At 43.0% G+C, this 15,769-nt stretch overlaps 1 protein-coding gene across 1 annotated transcript in view; it reads left to right on the top strand.

Annotated features, from left to right (window-relative positions):
- Positions 1–955: 955 nt before the first annotated feature.
- Positions 956–15,769, top strand: part of LRRC1 (leucine rich repeat containing 1) — a 70,165-nt gene continuing 55,351 nt past the window's right edge. The window contains exon 1 of the mRNA XM_041477496.1: positions 956–1,481. Coding sequence (XP_041333430.1) covers positions 1,323–1,481 — 159 coding nt within the window. The 5' untranslated portion in view covers positions 956–1,322. The remainder of the gene's footprint in view (positions 1,482–15,769) is intronic.

Below are 15,769 nucleotides of genomic sequence, written 5' to 3' on the forward strand. Positions count from 1 at the left end.
CAGTATTTCAAGAACAGCACTGATGTTAACTGCCTGTTTTCGAAAGTATTTTGTGTTACTGTGTAGATTACAAAATTGCTATTATGCAACCAGAAAGACGAGATCCTTTAAGACTGTTTTGCCATCAGAGCTCAGGAGCACATCACCCCACTCACAGGGGTGTGGAGTGGGACTGCCGGAACCCAGAGCCGGTGGACTGAGGACTGCCGGAGTATTTGTCTTTGTTAACCCTTGTGACCTAACGATTGCCCTTTTGAAAGTGGATTAAAAACCCCCATTTTTCAGAAAGTCTTGAGGATAGTATATATTTCTCTTTTTTTTTTTTAATTTTTTTTTTTTTTTTTTTTTAATGTTAGACCAATACAATTTGAGAGGGAAAACATTACTCACGGCTATGTACCTAGCGTGCGTTCCATACGTTTTCTTGTGTTACTTTCCAGACAGTGTTCTAACAATTGAAAAGAAACTGAGCGTGGTCTGCGAACGCTCCCGCTCGGTGCTCCCGGGCACTTCAGGTAGGGATCGGCATGTCCCCGAGTCGGTAAAATGAGCGTCCCGAACCGCTCCCCGGCACTCCCGGTGATGCGGACGCCGCCGTTCCGACAGCAGCTGCCGCCCGCCGCGCGGGGCGCTGCCAGAGCCCGCCCGGGGCGGCTGCCGGCCCGGCTGCTGCTGGGGGAGCGAGTGCCCCGGGCGGAGAGGTGCGGTGCGGTGCGAGCCCCGCTGCCCAGGCAGCATGTTACGCTTCCAGCCGGTGGAAGCTCCGTGCCGGCGCCGCTCTTTTTTCCCTTGGTAGAAAGTTGTGCGGGCGCCCGCCCCCGGCTGCCCTGGGCGAGGCGGCGCCGGGGCGGGAGCGGGGGGGTGTGCGAGCGGCGGGCCGGGTCCGGACCCGGGGCGGGGCAGGGCGGCAGGGCCCGGCCCCGCTGATGTCAGCCGGGACGGGGGAGGAGAGGAGGGGGAGCGGGAGCGGCCGCCCGTGTTCCGGGTCAGGCGCGGGAATGCGCGGCGACGGCCGGCAGCGCTGCGCTCGGCGCCCCGCGATGCCCCTGCGGAGAGGGCAGCGGCCCGCCGAGAGGCACTAGGGGGACGCCCCCGATTCCGCCCCGCTCCGGCCCCCGCCCATTGTTCTCCCGGGGCCGCCGCGCTCGCCCGGGGTTGCTTCCCGCCGGTGGCGGCGGCGCGCTGGATGCGGCTTGCGGCCGCTGGCTCGCCGGGACCCGCGCTGCGCGGCGGCGGAGCGGGCGGCAGCTCCCGCGGCCGGCGGCGAGGAGGGGGCGGCGGTGAGCGGCGGCGCCCGCCCCGCGGCCCCCGGCGGCGGGGCGATGTTCCACTGCATCCCCCTGTGGCGGTGCAACCGCCATGTGGAGTCCATCGACAAGCGGCACTGCTCGCTGGCCGCCGTGCCCGAGGAGATCTACCGCTACAGCCGCAGCCTGGAGGAGCTCCTGCTGGACGCCAACCAGCTCCGCGAGCTGCCCAAGGTGAGCGGGAATGGGAGCGGGCGGCCAGGTGAGCTGCCCCGGCAGGTGCCCGCACCGGGGCGGCCGTCAGGGGCTCCTGGGGCCGTGGGTCTGTGGTAGCAGCCCTTGGAGTTAAAGGAAGAACCGGAGCTTCAGGTTAGCGTTTCCCCGGAGTTTGATGGGAAACAAGCATTCACGAGCAAAACCTGGAGATCCGCGTCTTGCGACAGGACAGGTCGTGTTGGAGGGCAGGGGGGTTGGTGCCGGAGTCGCAGGACATGAGTGTATATTGTGATTAACATTCACGTCATCGGAATTACGAGACCTTGGAGGGTATTCAGCCCTCCCCTTTTTTCCCCTTTCGGTAGATACTATCTGCTCCGTACATGGGAAAACCAAAACCCTCCAGCAGATAACCGCGTTCCCGTTTCTGCTTTCTGCTCCTGGAAACTTAGTTGTGCAAATTGCGAGAGACGAAGAAACCTTTTCTGCGTCTCAGTCTAAGTCCCGCACAGTTGTCAGTGTTTTGCTTCTCACTTGAAGTATGTACTCAGAGTTTTATGCATACTGTATTTTTGGTATTATTATCAAAGGTGAATTCACTTTAAATTCAACACGGTTTTGAGACCTTGAAGTGGTACCTACCAGTGTGCCTCTCCAGGTGGCACTTGCAGATTTTGCCAGAGGGGTTCCATCAGAGTGATTCCAGCGAGGCACTGCGGCTCCACAGATGCAGAGGGGGTGGGAGGCATGCTCGACTTCTGACTTGAGGAGCCAAGGGCTTTTTTTCCCCTCGTGTTTGTTCTTTAAACTTTGGACAACTCAGAAGCCTTTGTGAGTTGTGGTTGGTAGAGTTTGACATGGGAAGTGTTAGCTGGAAGCTGCATCTTAAAGCTATGTGGACTCTTACTAACTTGGAATCCAAGAAACTGAACTCAGTAGCCAGAAAATTTTTCAAAAGCACCTTTGTTTGTACCTGAATCAAAGTTGCTCTGTTCATACCCAGACTTAAACAGCCTTACTTTTTCCTTTTTGAAATTCAGTGCACTCACATACACTCTCTTTTTTTCAGCTCTACATAGTAAGAGTAATCGTGGTGGCTAGGTTTTCCTTCAGACAGTAGTAAAAATATTCAGTTGAACTGACGTGTTAAATTTGGCTTTTTCTTTTGAAAAACCTAGGCACAAGTTTGCATCTTGTTGTGACTGAACTCTTTATCCTTCTGAAGTAGAGCAAAACTGGTTTGCACAGCCTATGTGTGGGTGCTATTTTTACTTCCAGCAGTTTTTGCTGGCTTTGTGCACAGACCAAACTCAGGAGTCCCTTTGTACTAGACCTTTCCTCTTAGTGTTGGCTTTCAGGCTTGTACACATCATATTACAGGGGTGTTTAATGGATGTATGACTAAAATCCCATTGGCACCCATGGCTCTCTGATTTTTTTAAAAAATAGTAAATTCAACACCAACTTGTTGCTGTGTACAAATGTAAAGGATAATGTCTGTTCATGGTGTTATATGGTATTAATTTCTGTAAATAGAGTGCAGCTATTTATTGTTTCTCTTCTATTCCTTGAACCATAATATATGAAATTGCCTTTTATTGTCCTGTGATGCTTAAAAAGACCACTTTTTTCCCATTAATTGCATGTGACTATGCATTACATCCCATACCTGTAAGAAATATCTGAGGGGGTTAAAAATTCCAAAAACCGACCCAGGCTCCTTGGCATTGTGGTGGAATGAAGCAGAAGTTGAAGTTAGAAAGAAGGTTCTTTTTGTAGATTTTTTTTTTTTTTAATGCGCATAGATCATATTACAAGAGTGCCTAAATATACTGTAGGAATATGTTTGTGGGTTTTTAGCTGGACTAGGAGGAATCTGATGAAATACAACCACAGAAACATTTTGTATATGTCCTAAGTACTTTGTGCCTTGTCAGCAATGCCGGGAGGCATTTTTATTGGGGCTTCCTGCACAAACCTATGAACTTTCCTTGTCAGTTTCTATTAATGATTTCTGATAAATGGAATATAGCACCATCACCTTGTGTAAGTGTTGACTCTGCAGAATTTTGAGGTATAAAAATGGAGCTGCAGTCCTGAATGTGAAACTAATCTATTGAAGGTGAAACTGATGGGAAGAGCCCTGTTCAACTTTTCTACCAGCAGATAGTTCTGAAAGTTCTCCTCTAGGAGTCTGGTTGAGGAGAATCATGGAAGATCTCTCAGTGGAAGGTAGCTACAGAATACATTGCTCATTCCTGTTATATTTAAAGGGTAGTGTCAATGCAAAGTACAGATACAGAATTGGTAATCAGTGCAAAAAGCTGGGGCAGACCATATCTTTGGTAGAGAAAACATGGGGGAAATCATCAGAGTGTGTAATTAACAAACTGTTAGGTCAGCAAAGATAAAAGTGGTTGTTACATCCTTAATTTAGTGTAATTCATTATGTTAGTCTGACCTTACATCCATTAAGTTTCTTCTCTACGTACATGAAAGCAGTAATACAGAATCAAGCTAGATTTGGGCTGAGTTGAGGTCTAAACAAGTCAGGAGAATTGTGTAACTCCTAGTGGCTGGTTAGGTGTTTTTCAGTGCTTGATGAAGTCCTGAAGTTCACAGTGATCTGTGCCAATTCCTGGTGAATCACCTGTGCTGTGCTGATGCCATAATATAATCCTTCAACACTGATAAGGTGTTTGTGTTGCTGAGATGGTTGTGATGCCCCTTAGGAAATTGCTGCTGTAAAGCCTCACCTTGGCACAGTGAAGAAGAATCGCCCTGTAAACTCTGTCACTTGCAGCAGAAGTTGCCATGGATGGAGGAGGAAACCCCAACTCTGCTGCTCAGCTCTTCATTGTGCACACAGGTAGTTCAGACTCATTTTCCCAGTGTGGGCAGCTGTGGTCTGAAAGGTTTTTTACAGCAGGCAGGAGGTCTTGCAATGCTTCTCTGAAATTGAGTAGATACTGGTGAGTTCTTTTACCAACTTTGCCATGGCTACAAGCCAGACAGTGATGATGGCTTTATTTCTAGACATCCACTTTCCATCCACTTGTATTTTTTTTTCATCCCTTCAAGTGTAAAGCTTTCTGAGGGAGATAAATATCAGCAAGTGGCATGATGAAATATGTGGACCTGCTGCATTTCTCTCAAGCTGATGAGGCAATTTGTGTTGGGTGCACACGCTTCCCCCTTCCCGCCCAGTTCTCTCTGCCCCCATTTCTATGAAGTAGCAATAAAAGGTGTTCTTTGGTTGGTTTGATCCAATACAGCAGTAGAAGAATATACTCTAATACATCCTAAAATCTCCATTTTGAGGTACAGAAGTTCTGGGTTTGTTTAATTTGTCGTCTTTCCTAGCATACTTAAAACCTCTCTTATTCTAGAATAAGCTAATAGAACGTGGCATATATTAGGGTGTTAATTAAAAAAAAACCCAACAGAAGAAACACACATAAAAATCCTATCAAAATATGGAAGACAACTTAGAGAATTGCTGTAGCATCTTGAAAGAAAATGACTAGCAGGACTCAGCACTATTGCTGAATTGTATGTTAGAAGAGTCATGTGAAATATCCTCAGGAGAAACAAGGAATACACTTGTATCATGTTGAGGGAATTACTTTGCTGGTTTTATTTTTGTTCTGTAAGCTGACCAAAATGCATGGTAGAATTCTTCACCTTTTTCTAAGGGGAAGAGGGTAGGAAGGGTTCATCTGGAAGACACCTGAAATGTCTGAGAAACAGAGAGAGGTGGATGTCATTGCCCCTGTTATTTCCACTCTTCCCCATTTGCTTCCTTGTGCATTAATATGTGGACCAGAAAAATAACTGTTTCTCTCACCCCCTTTTCCCTACAAAAGCTTTTTTTTCACGAAATTGTATCTGTCAGCATTTCAAGAATACAAGGTAATAATTTTTGTTTGTAGAGTAACTTAAAGGTTCTTTATTTAATTTTGCTGCTGCAAATTTGGTTTCCCATGTCAGTAAGTGAATCTTTGTCAAGGTTTCCTTAGCTGCTCTGCTGGATCCCTGGGTCCCTTTTTCGCTCCATTCCCCAGTTACATGATGCAGAACTTCTTATGCTGACAGCGACCTTTTTCTGTCTTTACCACTGGTGTCTCAGACTCTTCACCCTGCATGCTCATATTTTCCCATCCTCCCCCGTCCTTCTCATTCCAGGATCTTTCTTATTTCCTCCAACCTAAAGAGCTCTGTCTGCCGTCTGTTGCTTTGCTTCCTCTCCTGTCCCTTCTGTGCTGGGTGCTGGATTGCCCTTGCAAACATCTCTTTCCTTTGTACTCTGCTCTTTCCCCTTCCTTTCTGCTGCCTCCCTCTGCTCTTGTCCTTCTTGCAGGATAAGCCAGCCTGGTGGGATGTACTGGAGGAGCAAGCTGTATAGTATTAAGCTGCTGGTGGTTTTCCACAATAATGAAGTCTCTCTGAAGCTTTTCTCAGCAGATGTGGCTGTTTTCCCACAGAACAGCAATTTCTAGCTGTCAGCATGCTTCTCGCCGCTTCTGTTTTACAAGACAAATTAAAGAGCTGCACCCTTTGGTCTGAAAAGGATGGGCTATGTATAGACTTGATGGTAAAGTGTAGCTCCTAGCTTGCTTAAATAATTCCTTCTCCTGGGTTTCATGTGCCTTCTGTTGATTATTTTGTGTATCTGATTTTATTGAAAAGAAAAAAAATGGTTGCCAATGTGCATAGAGCAACTTAAAAATGTAGTTTATGTGTTTTTTTCCTAAACCCATAGCATTTTTATTTTTCTTGGGAGTGAAAACTTGAGGAATTTTTCAACTCAGGCTGTAATGTGCAGTATATCATTTGCTGCATGTCAAAAACTATTCTTCACTGGAGAGCAGGCTTTCTGGCAAATTGCTGTGACAGAAGAAAACAACACATTCTGCATGATGCGTTTCAATAGCTTTTCTAATGAAAAGCATCAGATAAAAGTAAAATGCTTACAATTCTATGGATCAGTCTGTAGTTGATTAAATGGTGTTTTCTACTCCTGTACATTAGAATTTAAGGGCAAATACATCCTGTCAGCCTAATATCTCTGTGATTCAAATTCTCAGTACAAAACCGAATCCCTGCATATTTCTCTCTCCAGTGATAGAAAAAAACAATCTTAGGAGCCCTTGGATGCAGTATTATATTTTAGCCTTTGTATTAAATCACAGCATTCTTTGCATTGGTGGGTGGTGGAAATAGCTTCTAACACTTGTTTTGCTGCTGTTTTGTCTTGCTGCTGCTCAGTTCTTCAACTCAAAGAATAAATCACTTTCCCATGATACTTCTAGCAGATGTTGTTTATGGAAAAACTCCAGTGGCAGAAAAAATTTCAAAATTTTTTCTGTGCACTTAGTTTAGCCTAAGAGTCTGAGGAAGTTTTTTTTTTTCCTTTGGGAAATGATTTTTATGTAGTGTTTGTAAACCTAATGTAGTGCAGCACTGAATCATTTCGCATCTCTGAGCTTACAAATTATATCTGTCATCTGTAATTTTTCTTCTTGGTGTTGTATACTAAAGCTTCTCTGTAGAATTACTAGACAAATATGAGACCCTTTTCCCTGGAGACCTGTTTAAACCCTGGCCTCTTCCTGTGCCCCAGTTTCTTTGTTGGAGATGCTGCTGGTCTGCTGCTGCTTGACATTCAGCACTGTCGGTATCTCTGTTATGTGTGGTGTTGAAATCCAGGGTGCTGTTATCTTACCAAAATCATGTGAAAGCTCCTTAAGAAACAGTCCCTCTGTTCTTCCCATACCATACCTTTGTCTCAGGAGAAAACCTGTTCTGGGCTGAGTTTCACTGTTCTGTCATTGTTTCTATCATTATGCAACCATAAGCCTGAAAGACACTTGTTTGGTCAGTGGCCAGTAATCTGTGGAAAGACATGATTATCGTACTATACTTCCCTTTAAATTTGTGTTTATGGCTGCTTAAGTTGTACATATATAGGAACTTTATTTCCTTTTACTGAATGCATAGATCTTGAGTTTGGAGAGATGTGATGTGATATCTCATGTGGCTGGAGTGGTGCAGTGAATGAACACAGGCTCTTTAAGGACAGGCCAGGAAGGCAAGGATTAGGAGTGGCCCTTTGAATGAGAGAGTAGCAGGGATTTGTGAAGTTTTTCTTTGGGATGGATGATGGGCCAGCTGAGAGCAGGTTGGAAATAGTGGATGACATTGTTTCGGGTGTCTGCTGTAGACTGGTTGGTCAGGATGAAGTAGTAGATGATGCCTTCTGCACATAACTGGAAGAAGTCTCATGTTTGCAGGCTCAGGCCCTCATATGGGTCTTGAACAACATGACAGCTGGAAGGACAACACATCAGGACATAAGCAATCCAGGAGTTTCCTGAAGTGCTTTGATAGCTTCCTAACACAGCTGCTCAAGGATTTAATGGACAGAGGTGATGTGTTGGACCTCATACTTAAAAACAAGAAAAGGCAGGTTGAGATGTGAAGATCAGAGTTCCAGTAGCTGTAGTGACCATGAGGTGGTGGAGTTCTGGGTTCTGAGAGGAAGGAGCAGGACAATAAACAGCATCTTGAGAAAACAAACTTTGGTATGTTTAGGATTCTCCGTGGAAGAGGTTGGTAAAAAAGATATTTATGCTGCCATTCAGCAGGAGATGGAGAGGCTGGAGAAGCAGGCAGAGAGGAATCTCATGAAGTTCAGTAAAGAACAGTACACCTGCACCTGAAGAGAAATAACCCAGTTCGCCAGTATAGGCTGAGGGCTGACCATCTGGAAAACAGTTTTCCAGTAAAAGGCCATGGGTAACGTGGTGGACAAATTGTCTGTCAGCCAGCAATGCTCTTTCATGACAGAGAGAGCCAACAGTATCCTTGGGCTGTGTAACACAAAGCATTGCCAGCAGGTGATCCTTGTCCTCTGGCTAGCATTGGGGAAACAGACCTGGGGTGCTTTGTCTAGTGCTGGGCATCCCAGATGAAGAGACGTGGACATGCTGGATATGCACTGTAGGGGCCACAAAGACTGTTAAGGGCTTGGAGCATCTCTCAAGAAAGAAGGCTAAAGGAGCCAGAATACTGAAGTCTCAAGAAGAAAAAGGCTCATGGTTGTATATAAATACATGTTAATCAGCATGAAACCTTGCTTGGGGTGCCCCATGACCTTACAAGAGGCAGTGGGCAAAGGTTGAAACACAGGAAACTGTCTGAAATATGAAAATACTTTTTGACTGTGAGGATGGTCAAACACTGGCATAGATTGTCCAGAGAGGTTGTGCAATCTCTGTTCATGAAGATGCTGTGAGCCTGACTGAACATGGTCCTAGGTGACCCATGCTTTGAGCAGGGGGTGCACTAGTTGATTTCTAGAGCCCCTTCCAACCTCACCTGTTCTATGATTCTTTAGAGGCCATATCAAAGATTTTGCCTGTCTTTAACTTGGGTGTTTTTAATGATACAGATTGAATTGTTGTGGTTTACAAGGTTTATTCACCCTCAAATGTTTAATTGTTTTACTTTTTAAATTGATAGTGCCATGGTGTTTTTGCATATGTTACTGTAAATCCCTAAAGAAATACCACTGTATGATTTGATCAAGCATGTATTTACAGTTAGTGTCAGGGAGAGAACTGTGCCACTGGGTGAAGCTGAAGCAGACTGTACGCACACAGTAAAAGTAGCTGTATTGAAAGTTTGAGATTTTTTTCACTATGACAAATGCTACTTAAAATACTTGCTAAGAGCACCAGTATCTTGAGACTATGTTACCTTTTGTAACCTGTTGTGATTGTATTCAATTAGTATCATACAGTATATGCTAGAATTATTGAAATTCATGATCATTTGTAGAGAAGCAACATTGTATCCTTATATTAACATACCTCTTAACATAGAGCTCTGTGTTGCAGGCTACAAAGAAGTTTATTACCAGGTAAGTATGTCTAGGTTTTCTCCTCCTAGTTTCCAGATTTTTCTGTTGTATTACTTCAGACTTGAAGAAATACTTTACCTTTTGACACCAAATGAAAGACCACAGTCTGATGGAAGCAGAGTAAGAACTTACTCTGTTTCCTAAACAAAGGAAAGTCACTGTCTTCCCTGTTAGTGTCCTTGTGATTTTTCAGAAGATTTTTGAAGTGCACTTGCTTGAAATATTTTTCTAATGGCAGTTTTGAAATGTTTTCTAATGGCGGTTTTTTGTAGTAACAGGTCAGCTCCACTGATTTTTGACCTGAGTTGAAAGTAATTAAGTGGTTACATTTCAATACCTTTAACTTTTTTTTTGTAAGGTGTGTACTGTTGTAGTAAACTGGTAGCATTTCCTTCTCTTTGAGATATACGTAGGTGAGACAAGGTTTGTGGGCAGAGATTATATATCTGTACTTCTAAAATAAATTTTATGATTATACATAGAGTTATTTTTCTAATTATATCAGTTGGTCAAAGATAAAGACATTACCTCCTGCCAACAGTCTTGTATACTAGAAAAATGCATGCTAGAAATTCATTAAAGAGATTAATGTGGGCTTTGGTTGTTTTTTTTTTTTTTCTCCAAATGGCAAATGCATTTAACTGCAATGAATCCACATTTCATTGTTGTAGATGTTTTCTGGTGTCTCTTAAAGGCAGAGGTAGTCCCTCTCACCACTGCTCTAACAAACAGCTCTAGCATGGAGTGTTCTTTAACCTTTGTTGCTTCTGCTTAATTGACATAAAAGAGAAAGGAAATCCTTGTCTGCCAGGAACAGTAGGAGACAACCTGGTCAATGCATTGCTTGGTAGTGCAGCGTTTTGATTCAGTGCTGCAGTGTAGTGGTTTTTGAGAGTGGATAGTCCCCTATTTGTCTTTTAAAAGGAATGGTAACAACTGAGAGTAGGACCTGCAATTGGCCCATCCTTGTCAGTGTTTCAGAAAATGGCAGATGCTTTGAAAAATAGGGTGTCAGAAGCGTAGCAGGTCAATGCTGAATACCAGCTTCAGTGAGGCATTGGTATAATTTTTGCTCTGTCTTCTGTAGGCCTTCCCCCACAGCCCTTCTTGCCTGGCTGATTTTTCTCTTGGGCTTTCATTTCAAGTAGCCATTGGAGGGAGAGACAGCAGTTGCAGCATCTGGTTCGCTTTAGGATATGTGCCCATGAACTGTGCTGTTTCATTAATATTTTTCTCTTATGAAATCTAGCAATTTTATTAATGTTTTGTATGGAGTCCTGCTTAAATGTCCACCTCCGTTATGCTTTTCATTAATATTTATTATGACAAAGTTGGTAGTAGAATGTTGCAAGACCAAAGGATAGCTTGAATATATTCTGCATACGTGGTTGGGTGTGTGAAACAATCTTTCATCATGCCAAGTATATATAACAGTCCTGGCTTTGCTCATGGCACATGTGAGGACAGAATTAGAGACCTCAGCTGCATGGAGTGGTTGTCCATTTGCCAGCCTGCCACAAAACAGGCAGGCAGAGATCTGTATGCTGCTGTCCATCACCAGTTGCTGCTGCATCTCTTCATGGCTCCAGAGCAAGTCCATCAACTGCTTCTTTGATGCAGAGTCATCAATTGCATCATGACCCTGCTGTGCTGCACCATGAGTTCATCCCTGCCCCCGGAAATTGTTTCTGTATCTAAGGGAGTATTTTATTTGAAAATTAAAGTGTGTTGTGCCCAAAGGATCACATGGGATCCATATTTGTGAAACCCTGTTGCCTTTGCCAGCTGTCCTTGCTCACAGGTGAAAGCACAGTGACTTGAGGGGTCATGATGTTGCTTGCAGGCTTTGTGGGAGATGCCAAACTGATAATGCCCAGGCTAGGCTTTACTGGAGTCTGCTGAGGTCTCTTTTCATGAATCCAAAGTAGGATTCAGCTTCCTCAGCATTTTATTGTGCAGCTGGTTTGGATGTGCTTCTACAGGAAAGGTATCTGTTTTCTGTGCTCTTGCTGGTTTTCCCCAGCGCTCCCACCTGTGCTACTGGCAGAAGTCTCTGGGTTGGATTTTAAGACAATGATGTACAGGATTGCATCCTAGAAAGAGTTTTTTGCTCACAAGTTATTTGTGTATTTTGACTAAGGTTGATGTCTTGAGGCTGGAGTGGAGTGCAGGTGCATAACAGCTTGCTGAGAGCTCCAGTCTGGGATGGCCAGACTGGAGTAGAAGTGGAACTTGAAATCCCACCGGTTGGTGAGTGTAGGGCACTGAGTGTCCTGTCTCCTTGGAGTCCTTAGCACTGAGTGACCCCTGTTGGTAGTCTGTCAAAGGCCTTTCTGTTGACGACTTGGACAGAAGTGGAGTGGAGAGGAATGAGGAAAAGCTCACCCTTCCCTCTTTGCCTTTGCCCTTCAGCCAGATGGGGAATGCATGTGTATGCTTGTGCCAGAGCCTGGTTATTAAACCCATTCCGAGCAAGCTGAATGCTTGAATTCAGTGGTGCTGCTTCACTACGGGATTTAATCCTTGTTTTCCTCATGGTGTCCTGAGCACCATGCAGTGTGCTCTGCTGTCACTGAAGCCAAGCTACAATGCAGACAAAATGGTAACTCCCAGGGGCCAAAAGCAAGGGGCTAGGGACCTTGTTGGGGAGCAGCTATGTTGCAAGGTTATTTCATGGATTTGATGCCTTATCTCTTGTTCACTGCTTTCCTTCCAAAATTGCCTCTTCTACTTGTGTTTGCCTGAAGAAAGACCTCAGAAAAAGATCTTTCTGAAGCAGTATAAAAAGTGGGGGGAAGCATTGGCTGTAATTTCCCGTATCCAATGACCGAAGGAGGACATGTAGCTGGTGATTGGAAGTAAACAAATGAAATGGTGTCCCCATTGATTTTTGTTTACAATGTAGGAGAAGAAAATGGAGCCTGAAGTAAGATTTAAAACAACAACGCATTTGGGAGTTAAACTGTGTTTAAATTACTGTGTACCACTTCTTAATTCTAAAGCACAGGTACCCTTTAGTTGGTCATTTGTAAGTTTGGAAAATGGGTGAAATAAATACAGGTGTACTTCAGAAACAGAACCTAATAACCTACTCTGTCTTATAGCTTACTTAATTCATTTTAATATAATAATGTCATTGCCTGAAGAAGCCATAAAGCTGAGACAGCATGTGTATGTGGAAAATCCATATTGGCATCTGAGGGAAATCTGACATAAGAGCAAATGCTTTCAAATTCTTCATCTTGTCAGCAACAGCTCAAGTGCCTGCAAAAAAAAAATCCTGAAGCAAAAAACCACCAAACCCTCATCCTATCAGGTGGGTATGTAACTGTGAAGCAAGTTAATTTGCAATTTTCTTTCTCCTTTACATCTCATTCTAATTTCTACTGCTTATGCTAGCCCATTGTGAGAGTTAGGCAGTGGATTCTCTAAAGAGAATTTTTAATTCTCTTTGCTGCTAGTTGTGGCTGCAGTAGCTAGTAGTAGCCTTTTTATGGAAATGTTTTGCTTAACACAGTAAACATTTAGTTATGCTACCTGTGTCAGATGGGTTTGCAGTGTGACATGTCTCTAGCACTGCAAAGGCTCTAGCAGCTCAGATGATGCTGAGATGTTGCTCCTCCCCTTAAAGAGCATTAGCTGCAAATATGTCTTTGTTCCCTCCAGTGTGTTTTACTTCAACTGTTTATTGTTTTCATGTATTTCCATTTATAGTTTTTTTCTACTCCCATCAGCTAAGCTGCTGAATTTTCAGGGAAAATTCTCAGGCATATGCATTTTTTGTTTCAGGAGAGAACCATTGAAAGAAACCCAGAGATATGCTGTCTTGGCCACTTGCACAGAAGAAAATATCCTACTAGTTTGGCTTAATTCTCTTAACTTTTTTTTTTCCGTAGAATTGAGTGCCAGTTGTAGTGGTATTCTTAAAAAAAAAAGGTATAAAAAATGACAGCTGTGGGATCACACTGTCTGTTTATACTTTTCAGTGAGTCATGCACTTGTCTGTTACTTTTTTTTCTTCTGTTGGCTGACATCGACCCAATTTTGTCAGAATGAAGTTTTTTTTTAAATATGTGTCTGGGTGAGAGAGTCTTGGTTAGTTTTCCAGCGAGAGAAGGGATCTGTTCAAGATGTATATTCTTAGAAAATACATATAATAGAAACCTCTATAAATTCTTTGATAGCAGGAAAAGTTTCAGTTGAGGGTCAGGAACTGTTACTAAATAGCATGTTGTAGGCTACTTCAGTGCATGTGCTCATGGCATTATTTTTTTCATTGAGGCACTATTAATTAGGCTGGCTAAGCTAAACAGCATTACAAGTGTTGCCAAGATACTCATAGAGGCATTGGGTCTGCAATCAAAACCAGCTATTAGAGCGTGCTGGGTGGATATGCTGCTCTGGCCAGCAGCCCCACTGCACTTTGGATCACGTTAGAGCTTATCAAATAGAGGCAGAACTGTGTTAGAAACATCAAATTAGGAACATGTTTCTTGTTGGCATGTAATTTAAAAATCGCAGATATTTATACGCATACATATATGTACATATATATATGTATGTTTATTGAACTTTGTTGAGTAAGCTTTTAATTCTCTTTGTTCCCTGTTTTCCCTTTATTCCCTTTGTTGCCTTTTTGAAAGGTACATACATGGCTGAAAGGAGTTGCTTGCCTCTCCAGCAGTGCTTCAGAGCACTAATAATGTGTCTTAGAGAAAGGAAGAGCACTTAACGAAATGGGAGTAGGATGCACTAAACATGCAAGAGTGATTGAGTCCTGTAGTTTAAAGGGAAAAAACCCCAAAGCAGAAGTTCAAAGAAATGCCATTTGTGTAACTGCAGTTTGATTTTATCTAGGAAATGGTGTCATTCATTAAAAATTGTTATGCAGATGGAAAATAAACCTTCCAGTTAATTTTTCCTTTAAGTAGTAGTCAGCTAAAGAAACAGGAATGTCTTTAAATATTGTGTAATATTGCTTGTTGCACAGGTGCTCTGCACATTTAATAAATATGAAGTGCATTGACACGTGGTACTGTGAGAGCCCTCAAACCTTCCTGAGGATATCCAGCTCTTAACAGCCTTTGGATGACTGCCCTGTTTTTTAACCATGTTCCTTCTGTCTTTGCTCACTTGCCATTGAATATTTGTCGGGGACAACTGTTGCTCAGATAAGATTTGTAGGAGAATATCAATATTTATAACTGTCATATAGTTTAGCAGCTACACACGGCTTCGAGGAATACATTTTGGCAAGTATTTATTTTGGAGTGTTAGGACAGATTGGGATCTCTTCTGTGGAGCGTACTCCTGCTGTTTTCACAAAAGTGTCTTTAAGTGCTTTTCTAAGCTTCTGATGGATTCTTGGTTTAGTCATATTAATAAATATTTAGAGAAAGGGCTACATTTGTTTTAAGGTAAGAATGGTAATGATATGAAAATGCAGTTATGGATCTTTTGAGGACAATGAGGGATTAAAAAGCATTTGTGGCTATTTTAATTGGAATACAAGGTTTTAGGGAGATGGAAATATGGAATTATAGAGAATTTTACCTTCCTCTTAAAATTTATACTCTGTTATAAACCACTTTTAATGTGGGGGAGGGTAGAGGAGTGCCACTCTGACTCAAAAATGCCTTTGAAATTCCACATTCAAATCTGGTGCAACTTTAACTGTCGAGTGTTTATAAACTTTTTAAAGCTCTATCCTTCTTATGCCCTAAAACGAACCCATGTTTTTGAGAGAAAACACATTTGTTTCAGTTGCGGTTTATTTTGCTGTGACACAGTGTATACTGAAAGATTGATGCAGAAGTGCAAAACTTTGCACTTAACCTGATTTATGATCTTGACCACTCAAAATAAGATTGAAAACCTGTACTGTAATACAGATTGATGAAACTGCTTTTGCCTTGTGTCCTAAGACACAAGACAGTAAGATGCCTTACTGTCCCTTTTTGTGTCAATCTAAGTAATATCTGAGTGACATTTACAGCACATACTCCATCACCTAAATAAAAGAAAAACTCAAGAAGAGGTGCTAATTTCCTGTAAGGGATTGCAGGTGATGAAATGTAAGTGGTTATCCCAAATTTACAATATCTTCCGGTTACCCTAAGGAGGCAAAACCGTGGGGGTGCAGGCAGGCACACATTCTGTGAGTGGGTGAGATGCACATGTTTGACTGTTGGGTCAAACTCCCTGTGCATTCCAGGGGCACAAAACTCACTCAAAATTGGAGAAGTCTGTTCAGTTTTGCTCAAGATGATTTGTGTGAAGTCATTTCATTCTGCACAAATTCTCACCCCTTGCAGTCACTCTCCTTGAAAGGCCTGTCTGGAAGAAAGGAAAGTTTTGAGAAGAGCTCCACATCTTTCTTAGC

The sequence above is a fragment of the Pyrgilauda ruficollis genome, unplaced genomic scaffold, assembly GCF_017590135.1.
Source record: "Pyrgilauda ruficollis isolate IOZ18807 unplaced genomic scaffold, ASM1759013v1 scaffold40, whole genome shotgun sequence".
Lineage (NCBI taxonomy): Eukaryota > Metazoa > Chordata > Aves > Passeriformes > Passeridae > Pyrgilauda > Pyrgilauda ruficollis.